Genomic DNA, 22,353 nt, shown 5'->3' with positions numbered 1-22,353 from the left:
TCAGCACACATTTCAAGCTCCTCTTATCCTCAGGCAAGGGGGAAGGAGGGCACTGAGGTTAGGAAGGACTGATGGCTAGGGACTTCTAGGTGCTGCTCCGCTGGTCTGGAAAGGGACATTGTGACACATGTAATCAATCACAAAGTCATATGCCCCTGAGAATCTTGGAAATATCTCAGTCATCTGCATCCTGGTGTCCCCAGACCTGTTCTAGTAACTCATTAGACACCTGTATAAGCCCAAGTGAAGAGTCAGTGGTTTGACTAAAACTGCCTTAAAGTCTCTGAAAAATAACCTAGAACATGGCTCTCATCCTGACACACAAGTCAGGGGTGTTATCTAGAGTCAAGCTGTTGGGAGACTAATAATGTATTGATCAGCTGTGTGACATTCAGAATTAGTGATTTTTAAAGTCAACTAAACTAGGAACAGTGGTGCACACCTGTAATCCCAGCAATTTGGGAGGTTGAAGCAGGAGGATCACAAATTCAAGACCAATCTCAGGAACCTAGCAAAACCCTGTCTCCAACAAAAAAAAAAAAAAGAAAGAAAAGAAAAGTAAAGAAAAAAAAGTGGGGTGGGGGTTGGGATATATAGTTCAGTGGTAAAGCATCTGGGTTTGATCTTCAGTACTGCAAAAGAAAGAAAGTCAACCAAAAAGCAAGTAAAGCTAGAGCTTTTATTTAAATTTCCCCTCAGTTACAGATTCTCAAAAATCAACATCTGAAACAGATATAATATGGGCATTTGTGTCTGTGCAAGCCAGGGGCCTTTCTGAACTTGACCTTGTTACCTGTAAAGTATGGAGAATAGCACTTACATTAGATAGTAGTTGTTATAAATTTGCATTATGCCCCAGGTAAAGCAAAGAGCCTAGTATACAAGCTCAAGTATATGAGCTCTCTCCCACATCGATCCCTAATGTTGGATCCCGTGTTCCTTCTGTGACACAGTGGTCTGTATGACTGTAATTTGTGATCAGAGATCTCCTGGAAGAATATTAAAGTGCCAAGCCTGTCCAAAGAGAAGAGGGATGTGTGTGGGGGGAGGGAATGAGAGAACACACATCTATTTGGGAGGCTCAAGAAAAGGCTATATCTTGGGAAAGAGAGCATTTGGTATGAGACTTGAAGAACAGATTTATTTTGGCAGAAAGAAGGTCAAGGCTTTGAGATGGCATTGCTGTTGAAGGGAATGGTGTGGGCTTGAGGTGGGTGCAGGAATGATGTTGAGCATGTTTCCTGAGTGTTTGCTAGGGAAGGAACCACCTGCCAGGGTTGGTACATCCCGTGTGGTGGGAGATGCCTCTCCAGGGCACTTATACCCAGCAGACATTCTAGCAAGTTGTTAAGCACCATTTTTTTAGGAGCTGAGCCAAAGGCAGATGGATTGGGCAAAGGATGTGGAATGCATTAAAGGGAAGAGAGACAAGTGGGCTATTTAGAAGGCTTCTGCCGGAGTCTTGGTGAAAAGTAGTTAAGAATAGTTGAGACGCAGAACAAGACACAGAACAAGGAAATGAAGGACCACTCTGACAACTGGTGTGGTGAAGAACTGTGGGAGAGATGGCTCTGAACTTTACAGCCTAGATGACCAGAAATGGTGAGAGAAACAAGGAGGGGGGAGGGGAGGGGAGGAGGAAACTTGAGCTCTCTCTTCAGCATATAGTTGTCCTTGAGTATCTGTGGGGGACTGGTTCCAGGACACCCCATGGATACCAGAATCCTTTAATGCTCAAATTCCTGACGTAAAAAGGCGTGATATTTGCATGTAGCTTACACACACCTTCCCTTATACTTTAAATCATCTCTAGATGACTTATAATAACCTAATAAATCCTGTGTAAATAGCTATACTGTATTGTTTAGGGAATACAAGGAAAAGTATGCATGTTCAATATAGATGAAATTTTTTTTTCAAATATTTTTTGATCTGTGGTTGGTTGACTCTGTGGATACGGAACCTGCAGAAATGGAGGGCCGAATATATTGTTTAGGGCAGGTGGGGACTCTTACCTGGCTGTTTTCTTCAGACAGTTAGTAATGTGGATTTGGGCCTCAGAGTTGGAGATAGATTTTAGTGAATCTTCTGCACACGGTTTATGGCTGAATATACGGGAGCATCAGAGCTCTAACATGGGAAAGAATACAGAAGAGGGGTGCACAGAAGCGGGGCGGGGGGAGAGCTCACTAGTGACGTTCTGACATTTGGAATTGGCAGGAAGAAAACTAGTGGCGGAGGGAGAAGTCAAACAAGAAAGAAGCCGGGCCAGTGCGTGTAGCATCAGGTGGCTCAGGGTTTTAGCAAGGCCAGGCTGGGGCGCAGTCTGTAAATTTTGAGGGTGTAGCAGGTTTTCAAAGGGTCTCAGAATCAAAGATTAGGAGGCCATGCAGTGCTTTAAGAAAACAGCTGAATGAAGGCAAAAATTAGACATGGTGTGGAGGAGTAAGGAAGTGGAGGTGGAAGTCCAGTTTTCCAGTAGTTAGATAGAGAAAGAGGGTGGAGATGAGGAAGGACTAATAAAAAAAAATTGATAGATGAGGAAAACATTAAGCATGGTTTATATCAGAAGGAAGGTGTTAGTGAAGAGATTGGGAGGGAACAGGTAAACACTGCTCCAGGCCCTTCTCCTGGGGAGGGGGCCAACCAGCAGACCTTTAGCACCTGCGTCTCAGTGTGTATTAAGCAATGATGACCTAGAGGGTTGAGTAAAAGCCACATGGGATACTAGGCTTACGCAGTGATCTGGGGGTCATCCCAGGCTGGCAGTAAAGGAGGTGGCATTGGTATATTCTATCTCATCACACTGATCCCTGCTTAGCTTGGGGAATCTCCCTCTTCTCGAAGCTCAGAAATGAGCAACTGGGCTGGGTGTGGTACCACAAGCCTATAATCCCAGCAGCTTGGGAGGCTGAGGCAGGAGGATTGTAAATTCAAGGCCAGCCTCAGAACTTAGCAACTTAATGAGACCCCTATCTCAAAATTAAAAAATAAATAAAATAAAAAAGGCTGGGGATATGGCTCAGTGGTTAAGCACTTTTGGGTTCAATTCTTAGTACCAAAAGAAAAAAAGAACAATTGCTTTATCTCAATTCTATTGACTGATGAATCTGACAGGGCAATTGTTGCTCCTGGCAGAGGACTGGAGGACTGGAGAGCTTTCTTGGTAACAGCTAGTCCTCTAGAACCGAAGGCTTTTGTTATCTAACCCATTGGTGGTTCAAATGATGGAACTTCAAGTTAGGAAGGAGGCAGGGGCAGGGGCAGCAGAGAAAGTGCTGGAAGCTTCTCCTCTTCAAATTCCATGTGAGTGTGTGGCTACCCAGCACTGAAAAAGAAGGTGTCCCAATTACTAAGATGAGTTAAAAATCTTTAAAAGTATAAAAAACTGAGGTGTCAGCTAAACTTACAACCTCTTCTTTTAAGATTTTCTGAGTAGAAACTTGTGATTGAATTCAGCAACAACCAAACTTTATAAAGCTTTTTGTTTTCTTTGCCTTCATCTGCCAATTGGGCATTCCACCTCTGCCTGCATGGGCCAAAGATCCCGTCTTTGCAGTGTCTCACTGCACTGGGGTGCATGAGCTTTGTGTGGCCCAAGTTCCAGCTCATCCATCCTAGACTCAGTTGGCTAGTTAGAAGACCTAGTTAGAATTTGTATACAGTAGCTTTCTCTTTATAGTGCACATGCACCATAACTGAGTGGGAGTGACTCCTTAGATACCAATAGGGACATAGCAATCCTGAACTTAATGACTACTGCTGGTTTTGTTTAATGTAATCGTTCCCTTTTGTGAGACTTCTTATTCCTGTAATCTTCTGTAATTGGTAGAACAAAACTATTACACTCTGAGTTATACTGTATTATGTCCCAAACATGACAAGTTTTATTATTATAGTATGTTAGAGCCAGAGAGATTCCATCTTTTTTTCCCCCAGAGAGGAAGAGGCTCAGAAAATATTTGTGACCAGTTGTTTAAGGTCACAAATTTGACAAAAATTTGCAGAATTCTTAGAAAATCTGTAGTTGAGGAATAAATATGTTCTTGGAGGAACAGTTGCAAGATATGATATAGTGTTATGGGTAGAGGCTTGACTTGGAACCAGAAATTCTGGATCTCGTCTGAGCTCCAATTATTGCCCTCCACATAGCCATGGGATGGGATTCTCCAATCCCAGAAGGGAAGCCAATATTCTGATACAGGACGGATGAGGCTGGACACCCGAGGAATTGGTAGGAAGCAGGTTTATTGGCTACAGTGGTCCAGAGTGAGGCTCACACCTAAAATTTTTTTCTCTGGACCATGAGTCTGGAAATTCTTGGAACTTTATACACAGTGTGTATGTGGGTGTGTGGGGGGGGGTGGGGTAGGAGGGAGGTTTGGAGGTTTACATTTTTCAGGAGTCTACATAGAGGTAATTTGCTTTTAAGTTCATAGAAAGTACTTATCGTCCCATTTTTTGGATTAGTCAGAGGTTTTACAACAAAAGCTGAAGTGACATCGTTAAGTCTGCAGCCAAACTCAGCTTTTGCAAGACAGAGCAACAGGAAATAGGAAATCCTAACCACAATGAGTTCTTCTGCAGAAATTTTTGCTGATATTCTGGTAATAGGAGCAATTATGGCGAGGGTCTATGGAGAAGTGTAATTAAGATTCTTTGGTGGAGGAGGGGACGCCACTATGATTCCTTCCCCACCCCTAAATCTTGAGGATGGAACGGAGATGAGGACCTGAATGTACTATGAAAATGTAGTGTGTACCAGTCACAAGATAATTATAATATGTAAGCTGTTTCCCAGAGAGTGAAAAAAAATTAATAGAATATTAATTCTATAGAATATCAATTCTGCTTGTGGTAGTAATTTGCATTATATGTTTACCAGCAGCCTCTGTGTTCAGCATAGTTAGCCAAGCAAAGGTCTGGAAGCTCTTATATTTTGGTTGTAGTCAAAAGACTAAAGAGAAGAGAACTTTACATGTGTCACTAGTGGCTCCCATGTTTCTGCAAGCCTCAGTCTAACTGGGAGAGGTTTGTCGAATGGCAGTTTGACTGGATTACACAGTGCTGTGCCAGGAAGCTGCCCCCAGGGCATTGTGTCCCAGAAAGATAATGCCCCGGCATCATCCTTGCTCTCGTTTATTTACTTGACAAAATGAATCCTCCATCCTACTTTTAGTGAAATGGCATTTTTGCCTCTTTCCGGTGAAGAAGCTTTGATTTCTTTTTTTTTTTTTTTTCAGACTTGACTTGGCACCGAATCTGTTGAAATAATCAGTAGCAATTTTTCTTCCTTTCTCTGAGTCTGTAGGACATGGAGTTCTCTACAGTTTTAAGTTGACCTCTTGGGCTGTGTGTGCTCAAGGCAGAAGCCACTCTGATGCAAAAGTCACAGAACTCCGATGCTGCTCATTATTGGTATAGAATGTTAGAACCAGAGAGATCACATCTTTATTGAAAATATAGGTAAGCCGTTTAAAGTCACAAAGTACATGAGGGCAAGATCCTGGACAAGACCCAGTTGTCCTGACCTCTACTGTCTTGTGTGAGGCATTTTAGGGTACAGAACAGCTAAAAGGAGAAGAACTTGGGGACGTGAGAGAAGGGAGTTCATTTCAATTTGATCTGAAGTAAAAGTCACATACAAATAAGAGCTTATTTTGAAATGCAGGTAAAATTATTCTCTTTTAGGGAGGTACTGCTTCTGTCTTCATTTTGCCTGTTCGCCAGGCAAGAATTCTGAACTCATTCATTATCACTCTGGGCAGTTTGCCTTCCCAGAATGGCTTTCATAGCTGTCTGCGATCTTGACAGTGCCTGTGTGTCCACACACTGGGAATTTTGGCAGAAAGGGAGAGAATTGTAGCCTGTTTCCCGCAGGAAGGAGGCTTACAAGATGCCTTCGTGTGTGTCGCCTTTGTGCCTTCTCGATCTGGAGCGGATGGCATTGCCTTGGCAACTCCATCAGGAGCGGTTGTGGCTTGCACACGTCTGTTTCACTGCAGACTCTCCTGGGAGCAGCATGGCTCTGGCCGGAACTGGCACCAGCTGTCTTCCTTGGGGCATAAAGCCAGTATGGGGAGGGGCAGGGCAATGTCTGGGCTGCTCTGGCTGGCATTTACATTCCCAGTCTCAGCACCATCCCAGTGCGGGTGGGATGGGAAGTGGAGAGGAGACCGCAATGTGGAGTTGGAGTGGAGAAGTCAGTTTGGCCTCAAGGTCCCTGTCTGTGGCTGCACTTGAGATTGGTGGGCCTGGGAGAGGGTTGAACAGTGATGGGAAGAGCTGGTGGTTACTGCCAGGCGGGGGATGTTTTGCCTGGGAATTTGCAGGCCAGAACTAGACAAAAGAGAGGTAGGTGGTGGTGGTGGGGGGGGGACAAATAGGGGTCAAGGGATGCAGGAACGCAGCGCAACTCCATTGGAGCATGGTCAGCACCAAGTGAAGTTTCCGCCCCATGGGAGGGAGACAGGGTGAAACACCTGCACCCTCACACCATCTGATGGTGTCCTGGGACCCCGCCTCTAGCCTCCCTGGTGCCCATTCTGCAAGTTTCAGTTGTCATCGCCAGCCAGCATATGCTGAGCACCTGCCCTGGACCATCATGTACAAAGCATTCTGCTAGGGCAGGGCCTTCAGAAGGTGGTGTTAACTTTGCATACGTTAGAAACTAGTAATAAATGCTCTGTGGGCCCACAGTTTGGCGATTCACTAGCACCCTTTTATGTAGGAAAAGGCACTCCCTTTTTTAGGGAAGCGCCCCAGGACTACAGCTTGTTGAATTTTTTTTCTTTTCTATATGAGACAGAGTCTTGTAATGTGACTCAGGCTGGTCACAAACTCCTGGGCTCAAGTGAGTTTCCTGCTTCAGCCTCCCGAATAGCTGGGACTACAGATGCACACTATTGTACCTGGCTTAGCTTGTTGAATTTTAACAAGAATATCAATTTCTACTCCCCCTGTTAGTTGGGTATCTCCTAAAGCAATGGCCCCATGTTTGATAGTGATTCCATGAGTCCAGATTCTCTAAGCCCATTGAATGGAAGACCCCTTAGGACACAAAAATGTCTGGGAGCACAATGTCTGTGGTCAGCCAGGGCCTTCAGAGATGGTTGAGCTCCTTTGTGTAAATTTGAAATGGGTCATCCTTGGGGTAGATGTGGCTCTGTGGGCCCTTCCAAGAGCATGTACAAGACAAATATTGGAGTGCAAGTTGTTTCAGGAGGTGATCTTAGGAAATACTGGTGAAGAGAGAAGTGAGGCAGGGAAGTGAAGGAATCCAGGAGTGTCATCTTGGCAGTCACCACCTTGGGCTGTGGGAGCTTCATTGCACTGGGGGGTCCTGGGGGTCCGTCTGGAATACATGCTTCAGAGTCACTCCTTTCCACTCACACCCCCAGGTGAGTGACTCCATTTCCTGTCAGCCAGTGGCTTAGAATCCTGGAATTGTGGCCTGGAAGGTCCCCCTGGCCTTCTGCAGGTGACAGGAAGGGCTCCAGCAACCAGCATACCCTCAGGCAAAGAGAGGCAGGAACTGCCTGTGGGAGAGAGGGCTAGCTTTTGAGAATTGAGAGGACGTGGCCAGGCCCCTGACAGCGTCTGATTGAGTTTTGCAGTGGGTACTTTTACTCAGGTTTCCAGAAGGCTCCAAAGTGGTAGTAGCAAAGCTGGTGAGTCTGTATGTGCTTGCTCCCGTCTCAGCTCCTCACCTCCTGAATGGGCTTCCTGTGGAACATGGAATTTCTAATTATTTTGGAAGAGTGCAGAGGATGGTCCTGAAACAGTGAATTTTTCTGAGACCCTTGGAAATGATATGGCCCCACATTCTGTGGAGCTGAACTTGGGAGTTGCAGACTTGGGGACCTGGAGGAGTCTGGGAAGTGATTCAACCCTTAGGTTTTATAAGGACAACAGAATGCCAAGTTCTGAGTGTAAACTGTGAGTGATTCACTTTTCCATGTCCCTTTCTTTAAGTAATCAGTGCTCAGGAAGTTTGGTGTAATATGAGGGCCAGGTATGAGTCATTGTATTGGTCACCAAACTCTGTATTATAGAATGACACGGACTCCACCTCGAGCATCTTCTAGAACACAGGCACTGCAATAGCTCCTTTATCTGCATGATTACAACAGATCCTCACTGGAAGCCTGAATTGTAGGTATTATTGACTCCATTTAACAGATAAGGAAACTAGGCTCAGAGAGATGGACTCTACAGCTTCCACATGATGCTTCTATCACTATCAAAATAGTAATGTTACAAGGCCTGGAATATCTGTATATACATAATGTATGCTAAAATGAGTTTTAGGACATATTGTCAATTTATAAAACTTCTGATATACCACTGGGCATAGTGGTACACACCTGTTATCCCAGAAGCTTGGGAGGCTGAGACAGGAGGATTGTGAGTTCAAAGCTAGCCTCAGCAACTTAGTGAGGCCCTAAGCACCTTAGTAACACCCTGTCTCAAAATAAAAAAGAGAATGTGACTCAGTGGATAAGCCCCTCTGGATTCAATAACTGGTGCCCAAAAATAAACAAAACAAACAAATAAAAACTTCTGATATGCTACTTCATAGTCAAGAACAAGTGTTGACAAGGATGTGTAAAACTTGGAACCCATTCTGGTGGGGATGTAGAATAGTGTAGCCTCTCTGAAAACCATCTGGCAGTTCTTTAGAAAGTTAAACATGAAGTTACTGATCCAGCCATTCCATTGCTAAATACATACCCAGGGAGATTGAAAACACATGTTTACATAAACTCTTGCTTGTACATGAATGTTCAGAGCCACAGTCATAATTGCCCTAAAGTAGAAACAACTGAAATGTCTCCCCATAGTTGATGAGTGAATACATATAATTCAATATATGCATTCAATGGAGTATTATTCAGCCACAAAAATGAAGTACTAATATATGCTACAACATGGGTGAACCTTGCAAACATGAGGCTAAATGTAGGAAAGTTATCACAAAGGCTACACACTGTGTAATTCCATTTATATGAAGGGTCTGGAGCAGGCAGATCTATAAAGACATAAAGGAGATTAGTGGTTGTCCTATAGCAGGAGAGATTGAGGGAACCAGGAGCAACTGCTGATAGATACAGGGTTTCTTTTTGGGGGCATGGAAATGTCTGGCAGCAGACAGTGATGCTGATTACAGAACCTTGTAGATATACTGCAAACCACTGAATTGCAATTTTCTTAAAAGAGGAAGAGTTTATGGGATGTGAATTATATCTCGATAAACAAGAACCAAAACTTAGTGTTGATAAAAAGTAAGCACCAATACTTTTGAGCTAATATTTTGGAAACATTCTTTCAGGTTGTTATCAAAGTCTTTCCTAGTGTATGGGTTTATCTTATTTAATTTCTTCTTGTGCCGACGAATATGATTCCTTGCTGGTGTCCTGACCTTGGCATCTTTGGAGCCCTTCACGTCAAAACAAATCTGTACAACTTTTAGGAAGCAAATACATCTGTGTTTTTCCATTTCAGATAAGGAGAAAGAAACTGAAACAAAGTCATGGTGCCAACCTGTGCCCCGCCTTGTTGGTCTTGTCCTGGAGGACAGCGTCAGGCCTTCCGCTTCAGGGAGGCAGGCTTAAAATCAACTTAAGGGCTTGGCTTTCTCACAGTCACCGCTAGTCCACTTGTGAGTGGGTTCCTGATTCCCTCTCAGGGCTCACAGGGGTGGACGGTGAGCAAGGTCCAGTGGCTGATGATGTTCATGTCGACTCTAAGAGGCTGGGTTCTAATTCTCTCGCTCTTCTACCTCAGCTCTCATAACAACTACTCTTAGTTCATTGGAACTAATTAGTTTGTATTTGGAAATCATTTAGAATCGATTGGGAAGTAAAGGGGGCAGGGCTCAGGGGCGGTGGAGAGCCAGAGGCTCATGCTTGTTCCCTTGATGTTTGGAGAGAGCAAGTGATCTTAAAGCAGAACTTGCAGTGCATTAGATAGGAACCTGAACGTCTGGATTCCAGGGGCCCAAGTCCACTGTTTACCTAGCCTGCCACAAGTCACCTACCCTCTCCCATTCTTTGTAAAACAGATGTTGGGTTGGATTGACCTTAAAGGAGCTTTGGGTCTGAAAAATTCTAGGATTTTCCTTAATAACATCAGCAAATCTAATATTGATCTATCTTTTCCTAGCCTCGATCAGCCTTTGCTTACTATCCATTCCTTCAGTGGAAAGAATGCTTACCATGTGAATGAACACCACTTTTCTCACCAGTTCTGCCCTTTCCCCCAGTCTTAATGGCTTCTTATCAGTCTCACATTCATGGCTAACTGCTCTAGGCAGCAGTAGGGGATTACTGTCTTTTGTTACCCATTAGCCACTTTGCTTCAGTCTTTAGTCTTCCTATATGCTATTTTGTATGTGTTCTGCTTTTCAAAAAAAAATTTATTTTGAGTTTCCTAGAAAGATACCACTGTACAAAGAAAGAACACTTTAAGTCAGAGCCTTAAAGTTATTGCCCCAGAGTAATAGAGCTGATATCATGGCTTGTCCTCAGTTTTCTAGTTTGTGAAATGGGGATGGTAATATCTACCTCATAGTTACTGAGAGAATTCAGGGAGTGAAAATAAAAAGGGTTTGGACCAGAGGATTGGATGGTGTTGGTGGACAGTGGTGAGAAAATGGTCAGTTTGTACTGAAGGAACTCACAGCCTCCTGCACTTCCCAAAAAGAAGTCACATAAACATCTGGATCAGAGAGTTAGTGAATGTCTCAGTCATCAGTTCCTCTACTGAATACTCCTCAGAGTCTGGAGATAATTCCATAGAGTGAGTTTAATCTCTCTGTGTACATTTTAGTCTTTTTCCTGTTTCTTGATAAAGATAGACAAACATCATTCAAATCTTAGGCAACCTTTGGTCACAACTCTTGGTCGTTCTTGAGGATTGTTATTGGATTACTTCTCCATGAGCTCTTCTTAATAATTAATTTAACTTTTCTTAACATCCCTCCTGGTGATCATCTTCTAAACATCCACATGAGTCTGCTTTTCTGTCTCCCACGGTAGTGTTCCTTCCAGGCTGGGGAGCAGTTGCTGGGTAACAGGTCAAGTATATTAATAGGCAGGCCATATGGTTCACAGACATTTTGCTCTCAACAACTTGATAAAATTTCTGGTGGTATGATTTTTGTTTTTAATTTTAACTATGAAAGTGTAAGAACCATCTGCTGTTATTCTTTGTATGTGATCCTGGTAGGTTATTAATTTTAGTTACACTGCTCGTATGCAATTAGCACTGGTCTATGTGGACACTTCATAGCAATGCTGGCATACTTTATTTTCATTAGTAGAGGATGCTGGGTATGGGTGTCTCATCCAGAGTCCCTTTATAAGGTCTTGGGAGTTATATGGCTTCTCTTTTAGCTGGTTAAATGCTTTAATTGTAGTGGTCCATTTGGTTGGCTGAGAATATATAACATATAATTGTTACAGAGCAAATCAAATAGTCATGTAATAGTGATGCCAGGGTGGGGGTGGGTCTTCTTTAGTTAAGATCATGGAAACCCTTGAAGGAGGAGAAATTTTAGATCTGAAGGATGGTATGGAGATAAGCCAAATGAAGAGCTGTGGTGAGCCAAATGGAGATGAGAAGTCATAGAATTCCAAAAGGAAGGAAGGGTTAAGAGCAAAGGTCCTGAGCAGGAAATAAACATGGTATGGGAGGAAGTCCAGTGTGCCACACTGTCTTGAGAGGAGGTGAATGCAGAGAGCTAAGGGCAAAGAGTGTCCAGACTAAGTATAATAGGAGCCATTGGAGGGTTTTAGGTGAGGAAATGATATCATCTGATTAATTGTTTTAGAATGCTCACTCTGGCTGCTAAGTGAAATGGATTGAATGGTGGCAGGGAGACATGTTGGGAGGCTCTTGCTATTGTACAGAATAGATTGATGGAGAAATGCTGACTGAAGTTGTGTGATATAGCTAGCAAGAAGGGATAGGTATTGGGATACCTTGTGAATATGGAATCTATGGTGCATACTGAGTGATTCCTTTTGTGTGTGTGTGTGTGTATATGGGGGGGGGGATACTGGGGTTGAACCCAGGAATGCTCTACCATGGAGCTACATCCCTAGTCCTTTTTTCAAATTTTCATATAGAGTCTTACTAAGTTGCCCAGGCTGGCCTAGAATCTATGATAGTCCTGCTTCTGCCTCCCAAGTAGCTGGGATACAGGTAGGCACCATCAACCTGATTGTGCTGCATGATGCTGAGTATCTAGGTGACTGGTGTTACAGTTCTCATTCAGATGTGGAGGGCTTGATGGTTCTCTTTGGGGATGGCTAATGAATATCCAAGTGGAAATATCTAGTAGGCATATTAACCTAAATGTTAGATGAGAGCTGAAGGCTGACTATCTTTTATTTTTGGTTCCCTATACTGGAGTTTGAACCCAGGGGTGCTTTATCACTGAGGTACATCCCAAGACCTTTTTTAAATGTTTGAATTTTGCGATAAAGTCTAATAATGTTGCCCAGGCTGGCCTTCAACTTATAATCCTCCTGCCTTGGCCTCCCCAGTTGCTGAGTTTACAGGTATGTGTCAATGTCCTGGTTGAAATATTTGCTTCAGTTACATGAAGGTCAAGGGTGTCAGCAGAGACAAGGCTTGGGACTGAATATATCATCATTTAGAAACCTGAAAGATACCAGCAAAGAACCCTGATGAAGGTAGCCAGAGAGGTTGGAGAGGACCATGTGCTGAGCAGACACCTGAAAAGGAAGATGTCTCCTGAGCATGGCAAATGGTAGCCTCATCATCCATTGCTGCTCTCCAGTTCCTATACAGCAGTGTAATTTGAAAAGTTTCTTGTGTAGCTGTGAATTCACGAGGACAAGGGCAAGCTGGGTCCAGTGTCTCCCTACAGAATGTTCAGCTACTCTGGTACTAGAAATGGAGACTCTTGTCTCCTTGGGGAAACAAAGAGGAACTAGTATGTGTGTGGCTTTTTATTTTTTTTAAATGGCAATTTTATATACAGCTGGTACAAGTTAGTTCTCTGAAAATATTCAGTAACTAAATTCTAATCAATCTCTTCTAAGACTTGCAGTGCATGAAAAGACACATAAAAATGTTTACATTGTCCCTACTTGTGATGTTAATCCTGACAAGAGAGGTCTCATAACAAATCATTTTCTAAATCTTATCTTTTCTTAGCGTCAATTCAGTCATCATGACTTGAAGTCAGTCTCTGTTGAGAGTTAACTTTAGGTCATGGAAAAGCATTGTATTATCTGTTGGTCACTTGATAAATGATATTGCTTAAAGGAGAAACAACAAATTCTGTTCTGTCTTTGTTAAAGTCAAAGTATAATGTATTCCAATAAGCACCTTAAGTTAAAGGGCAAAATTGGGGTCCTTTTTGTACCATATATGTTTTAATAGGTAATTTTTCCTGCTGTATTAAGTACATTTTTTCCCTAAAACTCCAAGTAGGATTGTGCTGTAAACAAGATGGTTTATTTTGATGATTCTCATTAAGTTCAGAGAAATAGTGGATTGGTTTAAAATTAAGCAAAGCTACCTTTTTCCTCCCAGAAGATTCAATGATTGACGAATACTTAGGCAAACTGTAATTTTTTATTCTTACCCTTTGCCCTACTGACATTTAGTTGAATTTTACAAATATAAAACTAGTAAGGATGTAGCGGACTGAGAGTTAGCAATAGATTGTGGTGAGGAATATTTTTGGGTTATTCAATCAAAACTTGGTTCAGTGACCAGAGGGAACAGAGCTGGGAATAAAACATCAGAAAATGATCCCTTTCCATAATTTTAGCAGAAAGACTCTGGTTCTGCCACTGAACATGAAAACAAAATTTTACGGTACTGGAAGATTCTGCATTTTCCTAAGACCAAATAAAAGAAGCTTGTTTCCTGGGTTGGCTCAGTCCTGTTTTCCAAGACTAGAGCTGAAGCACAGGGATTTTGGCTGCAGTCAGCTCTTCCCATAGTGATAAGTGAGGAAACCCGTAAGATAGTCTGACAGCTCTGTCCTTTGTGAGAAGGTTATGGGATATAACAAGCCTTGCACTTGGATCCCTCGAGAGCAGTTATCTTCTCAGGAGTCAGACTGTCCTTGAGTGGTTCTCAGTGTCCGGGGCACTCGTAGTAGGTATTGCTGGGAATGAAGGAGGCTCTTGGTTTCCCTGTCTTCTATCTCCCCAATGTTACTGTTTGTGGTGAAAGGTGAAGGCCCTCCTGGGTGAATTGGGCTTGGGGAAGGGCAGGGAAGGGTTACCGCTTGCCTGGGCAGTATTGGTGGAAAAGAGGTGCTGTTTGGACCTGTCTCACCTGGCACCTGTCCCTAGTGCCTTTTCCCAGTACTTAGCACTGTGCCTGGCACAGAAGTGCTCAATGACTCCTTATTGAACCTTGAGTTACTGGGCGCCAGTGCTTGTGTAGTGCTGTGCTATGGCTTCTTTCTTTCCCCTCTCCTGGTTATCTCCTTGAGTTGCACATGGTGCAGTATCAAACCAGATGTCAAACCCCATATGGGGGAAATCTCTTGTTTTACTGGAGAGAAGGGCTGGGCCCCATTTGTCTGAGAAGCCTCAACCTGGCTAAGGCATCACTTTTGCATATAAAACACTTGTATTCTTTGGGATAAAAAAACTACTGAGAGCAACTCTGAAATCTGATCATGTTGTCTTCCCATTAAAAAAAAACCCCAAGCATATGACCTTGGCTTGCAGTACCCTGAGTGAACTGGTGGCTCCTGATTTCCTTGCCAACCTCCTCTGTACCATACCTCAGTTTCTTGGACTCACAGATCCTTTTGCTGTCTACTAGGTTCTTCCACAGATCTTCCCAAGTATCTTTGTGATCCTTTCAAGATCCCCTTAACTGAGACCACCTCAGCAAGGCCTTCCTTGACACGCCCTCATCTGGCTCCATCATTTTGTACCTAGGCATTTATGTTCTCCTGTTTGCCTTCTCGCTTATTAGTTATCTGCCATACTTAGCTAAACAATTCACAAGGGCAAGACTGTTTCCTAGTTGTTCAGTATTTAGTTCAGTGTAAGCTCTTGATAAATCTATATTCAAATAAGTGTCAGCCTACCTTTCATCAAAAAAATGTTTCACTTTTAAGAACGTATTCTTTTTTGCTCAGATTTGCAACAGACAATAGACATACACACAATGTATTTATGCTGTAAACACTTCCCAGTAAGGTATGCAACTGTTTTTTAAAAATAAGGTTGGTTGATTTGGCGCCCAAGGTCTAACTACTAATATTAGTGCTTTTCATTCCTAAACTACTAATGCGTTTTCCCTGCCCTTTTTCTTTCTTTTGTCTGTCTTTTTCAGCAAGGGAAGCCATATGTCTTTGACAGAGTATTGCCGCCCAACACAACCCAAGAGCAGGTTTACAATGCGTGCGCGAAGCAAATTGTCAAAGGTAAGTGCTGTTTCTTTATTTCCTCCTGGGCCTTTCAGAGTAATGGAAAACATTAAGTGATATTTGCAGCCTAGGAATCAATGTTCCTTGACTGTCAGCAGAGGCCTGCTAATTAGAAACACTGAATGACAGCCTTGGCTTGGCCCCGATTTGCTGTGATGTCAGGCGAGTTATTCAATCTCTCTATACCTCCTTTCTTTATTTCTTTTGTCACCGTTTTGTAGAGCTATTCTGATTACCTAAAAGCTTAAAAGCCAGGTAGGCTATAGTGATACTTTTTCCATAATGGTTTTTAACTACTGCAAATGTAGAAGAACATCTTTATTCCTTTGCAGGAGAAAATACGTATTCCAAACACTCCCAGTTGTATATCTTCATCTGATTTATTTTGTGCATCTGTCTCCTTTATACTAATATCTCTCTGGAAGAAGTCTTAAAAGTGGAAAGTTCTTGCCATCATAGAATTTTTTCCTGTGTCATAAAATCATATTATACTTCTGCTTATCGAGCTGTTCCTGCTCCTCAGCGTTCTTTAATTATAATTTCATCTAACCCACTTTCAGCCATCCTACCCAGATCCTGACATTTGTTCCTCCAAACAGGTAGCCTCAAGCCTACACTTATGTCTCAGAGATCAGTCCTTTTCTGTGGGGCTGGCCTTGGCTCTGGAGGATTCATGTCAAAATAACAGCAGGGAGATGAAGCAATTTACACGTTGCTCTACCTTGCCCTTTCAAATCAGGGGCAGGTTGGAGCTTGCCTAGGAGGAGCGGGCCATCTGGACAAAGCTGGGGGACATCTTCTGCTACTTTGTTTTTCATCTTTGAATCCATGCCTTCAAATTTGAATGCAATAGCAATGGCATTTCCAAATGTCTTGATGCTGCCACCTCTACGGGTAGCTTTGGATTTAAAAAGCAAAAGGTAGAAGCAAAACTAAAAAAAAAAAAAAAAAAAAAAAAAAATACCGTGCCATTTTAGATCTGCTTGTTTTTAGAAGCTGTGCTGACTAACTGAACTATTTGAAATTCATGAAAATCAGCCCTGGGTACATCTGTTAGATTAATTTTGACCCTGGACACCTGCGTGGGAGACTCACGTCAGTATGTAATGTTCCTTGCTGAGATGTATGGTTATTCACATTCTTGTTGCAGACATCAATTAATTTTGAAGGTCTCCTCAGTGAGATTATGATAGAAAAGGGAAGAGAAAAAAAATACGTCTGTATTTGAGCACTTTTGGAATTAATAGTTTGGGCTTGTATCTGGTGGTAATTTTTGCTTCTCTCTTCTTTACTCTCCTGCTTCTCTCTTTATTGTAATTATTAGTGAATAGTAATTGTATAAAGCAATAGGTTTCATCGTGACAACTTCACACTTGCATATAACATACTCTGATATTGCCTTCTCTTGACCCCTTTATCCCCACCTCTCCTCCTATCTAACCTGTTTTCGCAGCATATCTTTCTTGGTTTGCTTCTATTCAGCCCTGTTTTCCATTTATTATCAAGCTTATACCTATTTTTAAAAATATTTTTTAGTTCTAGTTGGATACAATACCTTTATTTTATTTATGTATTTTTTTGTGGTGCTGAGGATTGAACCCAGGGCCTCACACATGCTAGGCGAGCACTCTACTGCTGAGCCACAACCCCAGCCCAAGCTTATACCTATTTTTATTAAAGTAAGATTAATCACATATATGGCAGAATTTCCTTTTTTTTTTCCTCTCCCATTTCATTACCAGAAGCAAATAGCATTTGCTACACGCTGTGCTAAGCATGAAGGCCATTTAAATACATCCCACCCCCTCTAAGCCAATGTAATTAGAAATGGATGGATTCCATTTTTAAAAATGCCTATGATTCACAAACAATAGTAATAATTTTTGAGTCTTTATTCACTAGATGTTTGGGCCTCTTTCAATGTTTGGATTTTTCTATAGTTTGAAGTGTCAGAAATAGGCAGTTTTCCATTAACATGTACAATTTCTACATTTTTATATATCAGTTAAAAATAAATTAAGAAGAAGAAAAGAAATAGGCAGTCCCTGGGAAGGTCTTGTGAAGATACAATCAAACTGTGGATAATTTGAGGCCCTGTATAAATGGTGAGCCACAAAGAAAACCATTTAGAATAAAATCAGGCTCTCACATGATATGATAAAAAGACATTTCTAAGGCAACATAAACATGATATGAGCATGCTCATTTGGTATTAACTACGAACACCTTATTGCCCTTTCAAAAGAGATTGTAAGGGAGGAGGTAATGAAGCCAGATTGAACTTTTAAAAATATTCACTGAGATGAGTATGAAGGGAAGGAAGTCGCTGTGTATTTCTGCATTGCCAAGGTAAAAACAAGGTATGTAAGCAAGGGTCACTTGGAATACAGTGTAGCTAAGGTATCACTTGCCATAAAGAGCCCTACTTAAGTCAAGTTTGGGAGATGGTGTTTTTTCTAGAGTTCAGGACTTGAATTGAGTGATTTGGAAGGTTCCCTGACTCATGATAATGAGGTGGACTGGTGAGCTTTGCTTCCGGGGCTATCTAAACCCATGATGATTTTGAGGTGCTGGAAGACTCCATTTAACTGGATGACTTTATTCTTTCTGAGTTTTTTAATTCCTTACAACTTTGCTGGGTTTTTAAATATTTCTGATTGTAGAGTTCTGACATCTCCCATGCTCCCATCTTTGTTTGATGCTTTTCAAACTGTTGTCTGGAAACATATGTAGAATGCTTCTTTGAGAAGAGGTTGTAGGGTTTGTGATGATTGGGATAGCAATAGGAAAGGTGCCTGTGGGTGCCTAGGAATTAAATACCATGGTTACTAGATACTTTGTTGAAGTCCTGGTAACAATGTCCCGGCCTACAAAAACCACCTGGGCATTTGTTTTCCAAATTAGCTCGATGTGGAATATCCAGATGCTAGAGAAGGTGGTTTCTTGTTTTTCAGTTCTGATTTCTTTTAAGTTTCATTGTATCTTTCATTTACTTATGCAAATAGTATTAGCCACTTATTACCATGTTAGTGTAAGTCCTGCCGGGGATAGAGTCACCAAGATACATAATACTGTCTGCAAGTATAAGGCAAGAGGCAGACACATACATAATTATCAGACATGTAGGCATTATGTGCTTTAAGATGGGTGTGTGCAAAATACTAGGGGAGCACAGAAGAAGGCCACTTTGTATTGATTTTTATGGATGGGACAAGGGAATGGAGAATTAAGGAAAACTTTGTGGAAAGACTGAGTCTTGAGGATGGTAGAATGTATAAGCAGAGGGAGTTGCAAAAACATAAAGACAAATTATGTGGCATCTTGGACAGCTTGGAGTGACACAGGGTACAGCGGGGATGACAAGAAACGAGGCTGAAAAGGTTAGATAGGATCCAAGTTTGTTGGAAATTCAGATTAATGGACTTTATCCTGGAGGCAGTATGGAGCCATAAGTTGTAAGTTTAGGATGATATACTCAGACCTATTTTACTATTATATTTTATATGGTTCTTAAGAATAAATATATTTATTTATCTGTCATTTATCATGTACCCCTATGCACTTAACATGTTATTGTGTCTTAAATCTTAACTTAATGTGGTGTGAACATTATTAATTCTTTAACACCAAAGAGAAATTTGAGGCTCAGAGAGGTAACGTAACTTGGCCAAGTCAGTTAGGAAGGCATGGGGCTGGAACTTGAGCCTGTTTTGTTCGACTGACTTATATTCTTTTGAATTACCTTACCCTTACTTTTCTGGTGGGTGCACAATGAGCACTTAAAAACAATCATAAAATAATTATTTTATGAGTTCCTTTTCTCTCAGGCCATATGGACTATTAACTAAGCATTGCAAAAAGACAGGGATAGGAGTGGATATGGGAGGAGAGTAAAGGAAATAGAATAGCAATTGTGGTTCCTGACCCTTGGGATGGCCCTGGCAGTCTGCCAATTGTGAGGTGTATTTTCATTCTGAAACCCAGCATGCCATTACTTGGGCACAGTGACTGTCCTTCAGGCTGGCTGGGCATTCTCCTTGGCCACTGGTGTTCGGCCAGATAGCCTCTACAATCTACACTCATGGGTTATTTGAACAGTTTGACTAGCTGGTGGAAGATTAGGATTGTAAGCTGAGGATGACCTGTCAGCCACTATCCCTGACAGGTCTCCATTTCACCTGAAGAAGTGGTAGGAAGCCACAATAGCCTCCTTGGGAACCCTGATGTGTAGGTCTGATTAGGTCCCCAAATTCTTACCTAACAATGGAACTCATTCTGTCCAAGCAAAGCCTAGCTCAGAACTGAGCAAAATGAAGTATGCACATCTGGGCTTCTGAAGTCTGCAAAAGGAGACTCTTTTCCCTCTTCTCTGGGGATACGAGAAGGTGCTTGGCACCTGCAGTAGAAGCTCTCTGGGGTTTGCCTGGTTGCTGGAAGGATGTATGCTGGGCTTGAGGGGTGCAACAGGCTGTGTGGTGTGAGCTTAGATCATATCACACCAGAGCCCATCACAAAGAAAGGTTCTGTCCAGCAGAGCATGGCTGTTGTGTAGAAATAGTCAGTCTGTTTTGGCAGAGGCTAAAACAAACGCATTCCTCAGGTCCAGGAATTGTCTGCCATTCAGTGTGATGAAAGTGTCTTTTTGTGGGCTGTTTCTGTGGAGCGGAGCGGTGTGTGTTCTGTGCAGTGCTGAGCATAGGCCTTCTCTCACTGTCTTCCCCAGTGGATCCTGTGCTCCCTCCTCTTCCTGTTGTCTCAGTGGTCCAGCCCCTCCACACACTGTTTGTCCTTGACCTCCTCCTGCCTTTCTTCTCCACTAAAAATAAAACAGACTGAATAAACAGGCCCCCCAAACCTGGAGTTTAGAAGAAAATAGAGAACACTAGATTCAAAGACCTTTGTCTTTTCTTTTCAGAATTGAGAGCAACGTTAACTCTGATCAACCTTGAACGCTGGGGAGCTTCTCCAACAATGTATTAATTGTAACATGATTGTAAATACTTTAAAGGCCAATCAGAGTTTAAGTTTTCTTTCTTTCTTTTTCTTTTCTTTTCTTTTTTTTTTTTTTTTTACTTTTTTCCTTAAAAAAAGAAAGAAAGAAAGAAAGAAAGAAAGAAAGAAAGAAAGAAAGAAAAAGAAATTGTGCTCATTGTTGAAATACTAGAGAGAAAGAGATTCTTCCAGTACAGTCTCATGTGCTTGGTCCAAAACAATTGATATACCATCAGTGAGCTTTCCTTTTCATAGATGTAATCCAGGAGCTTTGGGGTAGCAGCTGCTAGCCAGCAGTTAGCAGGATTGTGCCCTGTGCTTGGCTAGAGTGGCCTCAGGGGTGAATGCAGAAGAGGAACCTTGGACTGGACTCTCTTAGTGTGGGCAGGGCCAGGACTCTGAACTGTTTCCTTTAAGGTGTGGCAGGTTTCTCAGAGTCATTCCCTGGGGCCCCCTGTGTGCCTGAACACTCGTAGGGTGCCAGTGGAGGCTGCCACCCTGTGGAGAAGGAGAGGGAGCATAACTTCTGTTTGGTCTCTTCAGTACTGTGCTAATACCTCAGCTCAGGGCTAATGATTGGGAAGCCCTTTTCAGTCTGGGAAGAAATGCTTAATTTCTAATAAACAGAAGGTTTAGTATTGTAATTGTGGCCAGGGTTCCAATTGTCTAGAGTTGTTTGTGTTATGAATGTAGGATTTTGAAAGCATACCTGAAGGGTGAGGACTCTTTCCTTTGGGTCCCTTATAGCACATCATATTCATGATATTCTGCTCTGGCCACCATCTTCAGGGCTGAGGAATCTTTGTTGGGTGGTACTGTGGATTGAACCTAGTGGTGCTCCACCACTGAGCTACATCTCCAACCCTTTTTATTTTATTTTAAGACAGAGTCTTGCTAAGTTGCTCCGGCCAGCCTTGCACTTGGGATCCTCCCGCCTCAGTCACCGAGTAGCTGGGATTACAAACATGCACCACTATGCCCAGCCTGAGAACTCTTTTCTCTGAGCAAGTTGGCATTTTCATGAAAACTGAAACTTGAACCTTTAACCCTAACACTGACTTTTTCAAATTTTTGCTTTCTGCTGTTACCAAGGAAACCATTTCCAGCAGTCTGATAAGTGTGAACATTTCCTCTCTTCTCTCTCTGGTTCTCTCTCTCTCTCTCTCTCTCTTTGTGTCTTTCTCAGTACAGCTTGACACAAACTCTTCAGGGCTGCTAGGATTAAAAATTAAAAAAAAATATTACCGCTTAATTTTTCTCTATTTTTTAGCTTCCTAAAGGAAAATCCTCTTTCTTTTCTGATCTCAGTTCACACTCCAACAACCTCAGATCAGTCTATATTAAAAGAAATTCAGAAAACCCGGCAAAGCAAAATAAAAGCAAATCAGCCTCATAAAATTCAGAGAGCACTCTCTTCTCTCTCATTCTGAAGTGGATGGATGGAGCGGATCGCCTGATTTGCTTTTCTCACGTGGCCCTGAAGAAGACACCTCTGTATGGGTCTCCTCTCCCTGCCCTCACCGACTGCATGCATGAAGAATTCCTCCCCTTGTGCAGAATGGCGGGTCAGGGATATTAATTATGCATTGTTTCCATTTCGGTGATGTTTGTGTGGATGAAGGGGGGGAAGCAGGAGGGAATATATTTTAATCACTTCTGCTGCTTTGAAAGAATTCCCACAGATAATCTTCAGCTCTGCAGCAGAAAGCAGCTCCATTCAGCACGCCTCCCCTCCTCCCTGCGTGAAATGGAAGTGGCCTGCCGTGTGTGTGGGCTTGCATAGTGTGCTGGTTGTGTAATTAAAAGAAATTCCTGATGCTGATGGGCTTGGGCCTCCTTGCTAGCCCCAACACTGAAAAAACAGAGGCATTAAATTTAAGTCAGGGCCTGCTGGTTTCTAGGCGGACAGGATGTCAATTTATAGC

General features: G+C 42.4%; 1 protein-coding gene across 1 annotated transcript in view; it reads left to right on the top strand.

Annotated features, from left to right (window-relative positions):
• Window positions 1–22,353, top strand: part of Kif5c (kinesin family member 5C) — a 136,935-nt gene that overhangs the window by 33,446 nt on the left and 81,136 nt on the right. The window contains exon 2 of the mRNA XM_027938012.2: window positions 15,343–15,433. Within this exon, the coding sequence (XP_027793813.1) occupies window positions 15,343–15,433 (91 nt within the window). The remainder of the gene's footprint in view (window positions 1–15,342; window positions 15,434–22,353) is intronic.

The sequence above is a fragment of the Marmota flaviventris genome, chromosome 11 (assembly GCF_047511675.1).
Source record: "Marmota flaviventris isolate mMarFla1 chromosome 11, mMarFla1.hap1, whole genome shotgun sequence".
Classification (NCBI taxonomy): Eukaryota; Metazoa; Chordata; class Mammalia; order Rodentia; family Sciuridae; genus Marmota; species Marmota flaviventris.
The sequence above is the reverse complement of the archived record's forward strand: the minus strand, read 5'-3'. Positions and strand labels throughout refer to the sequence as shown.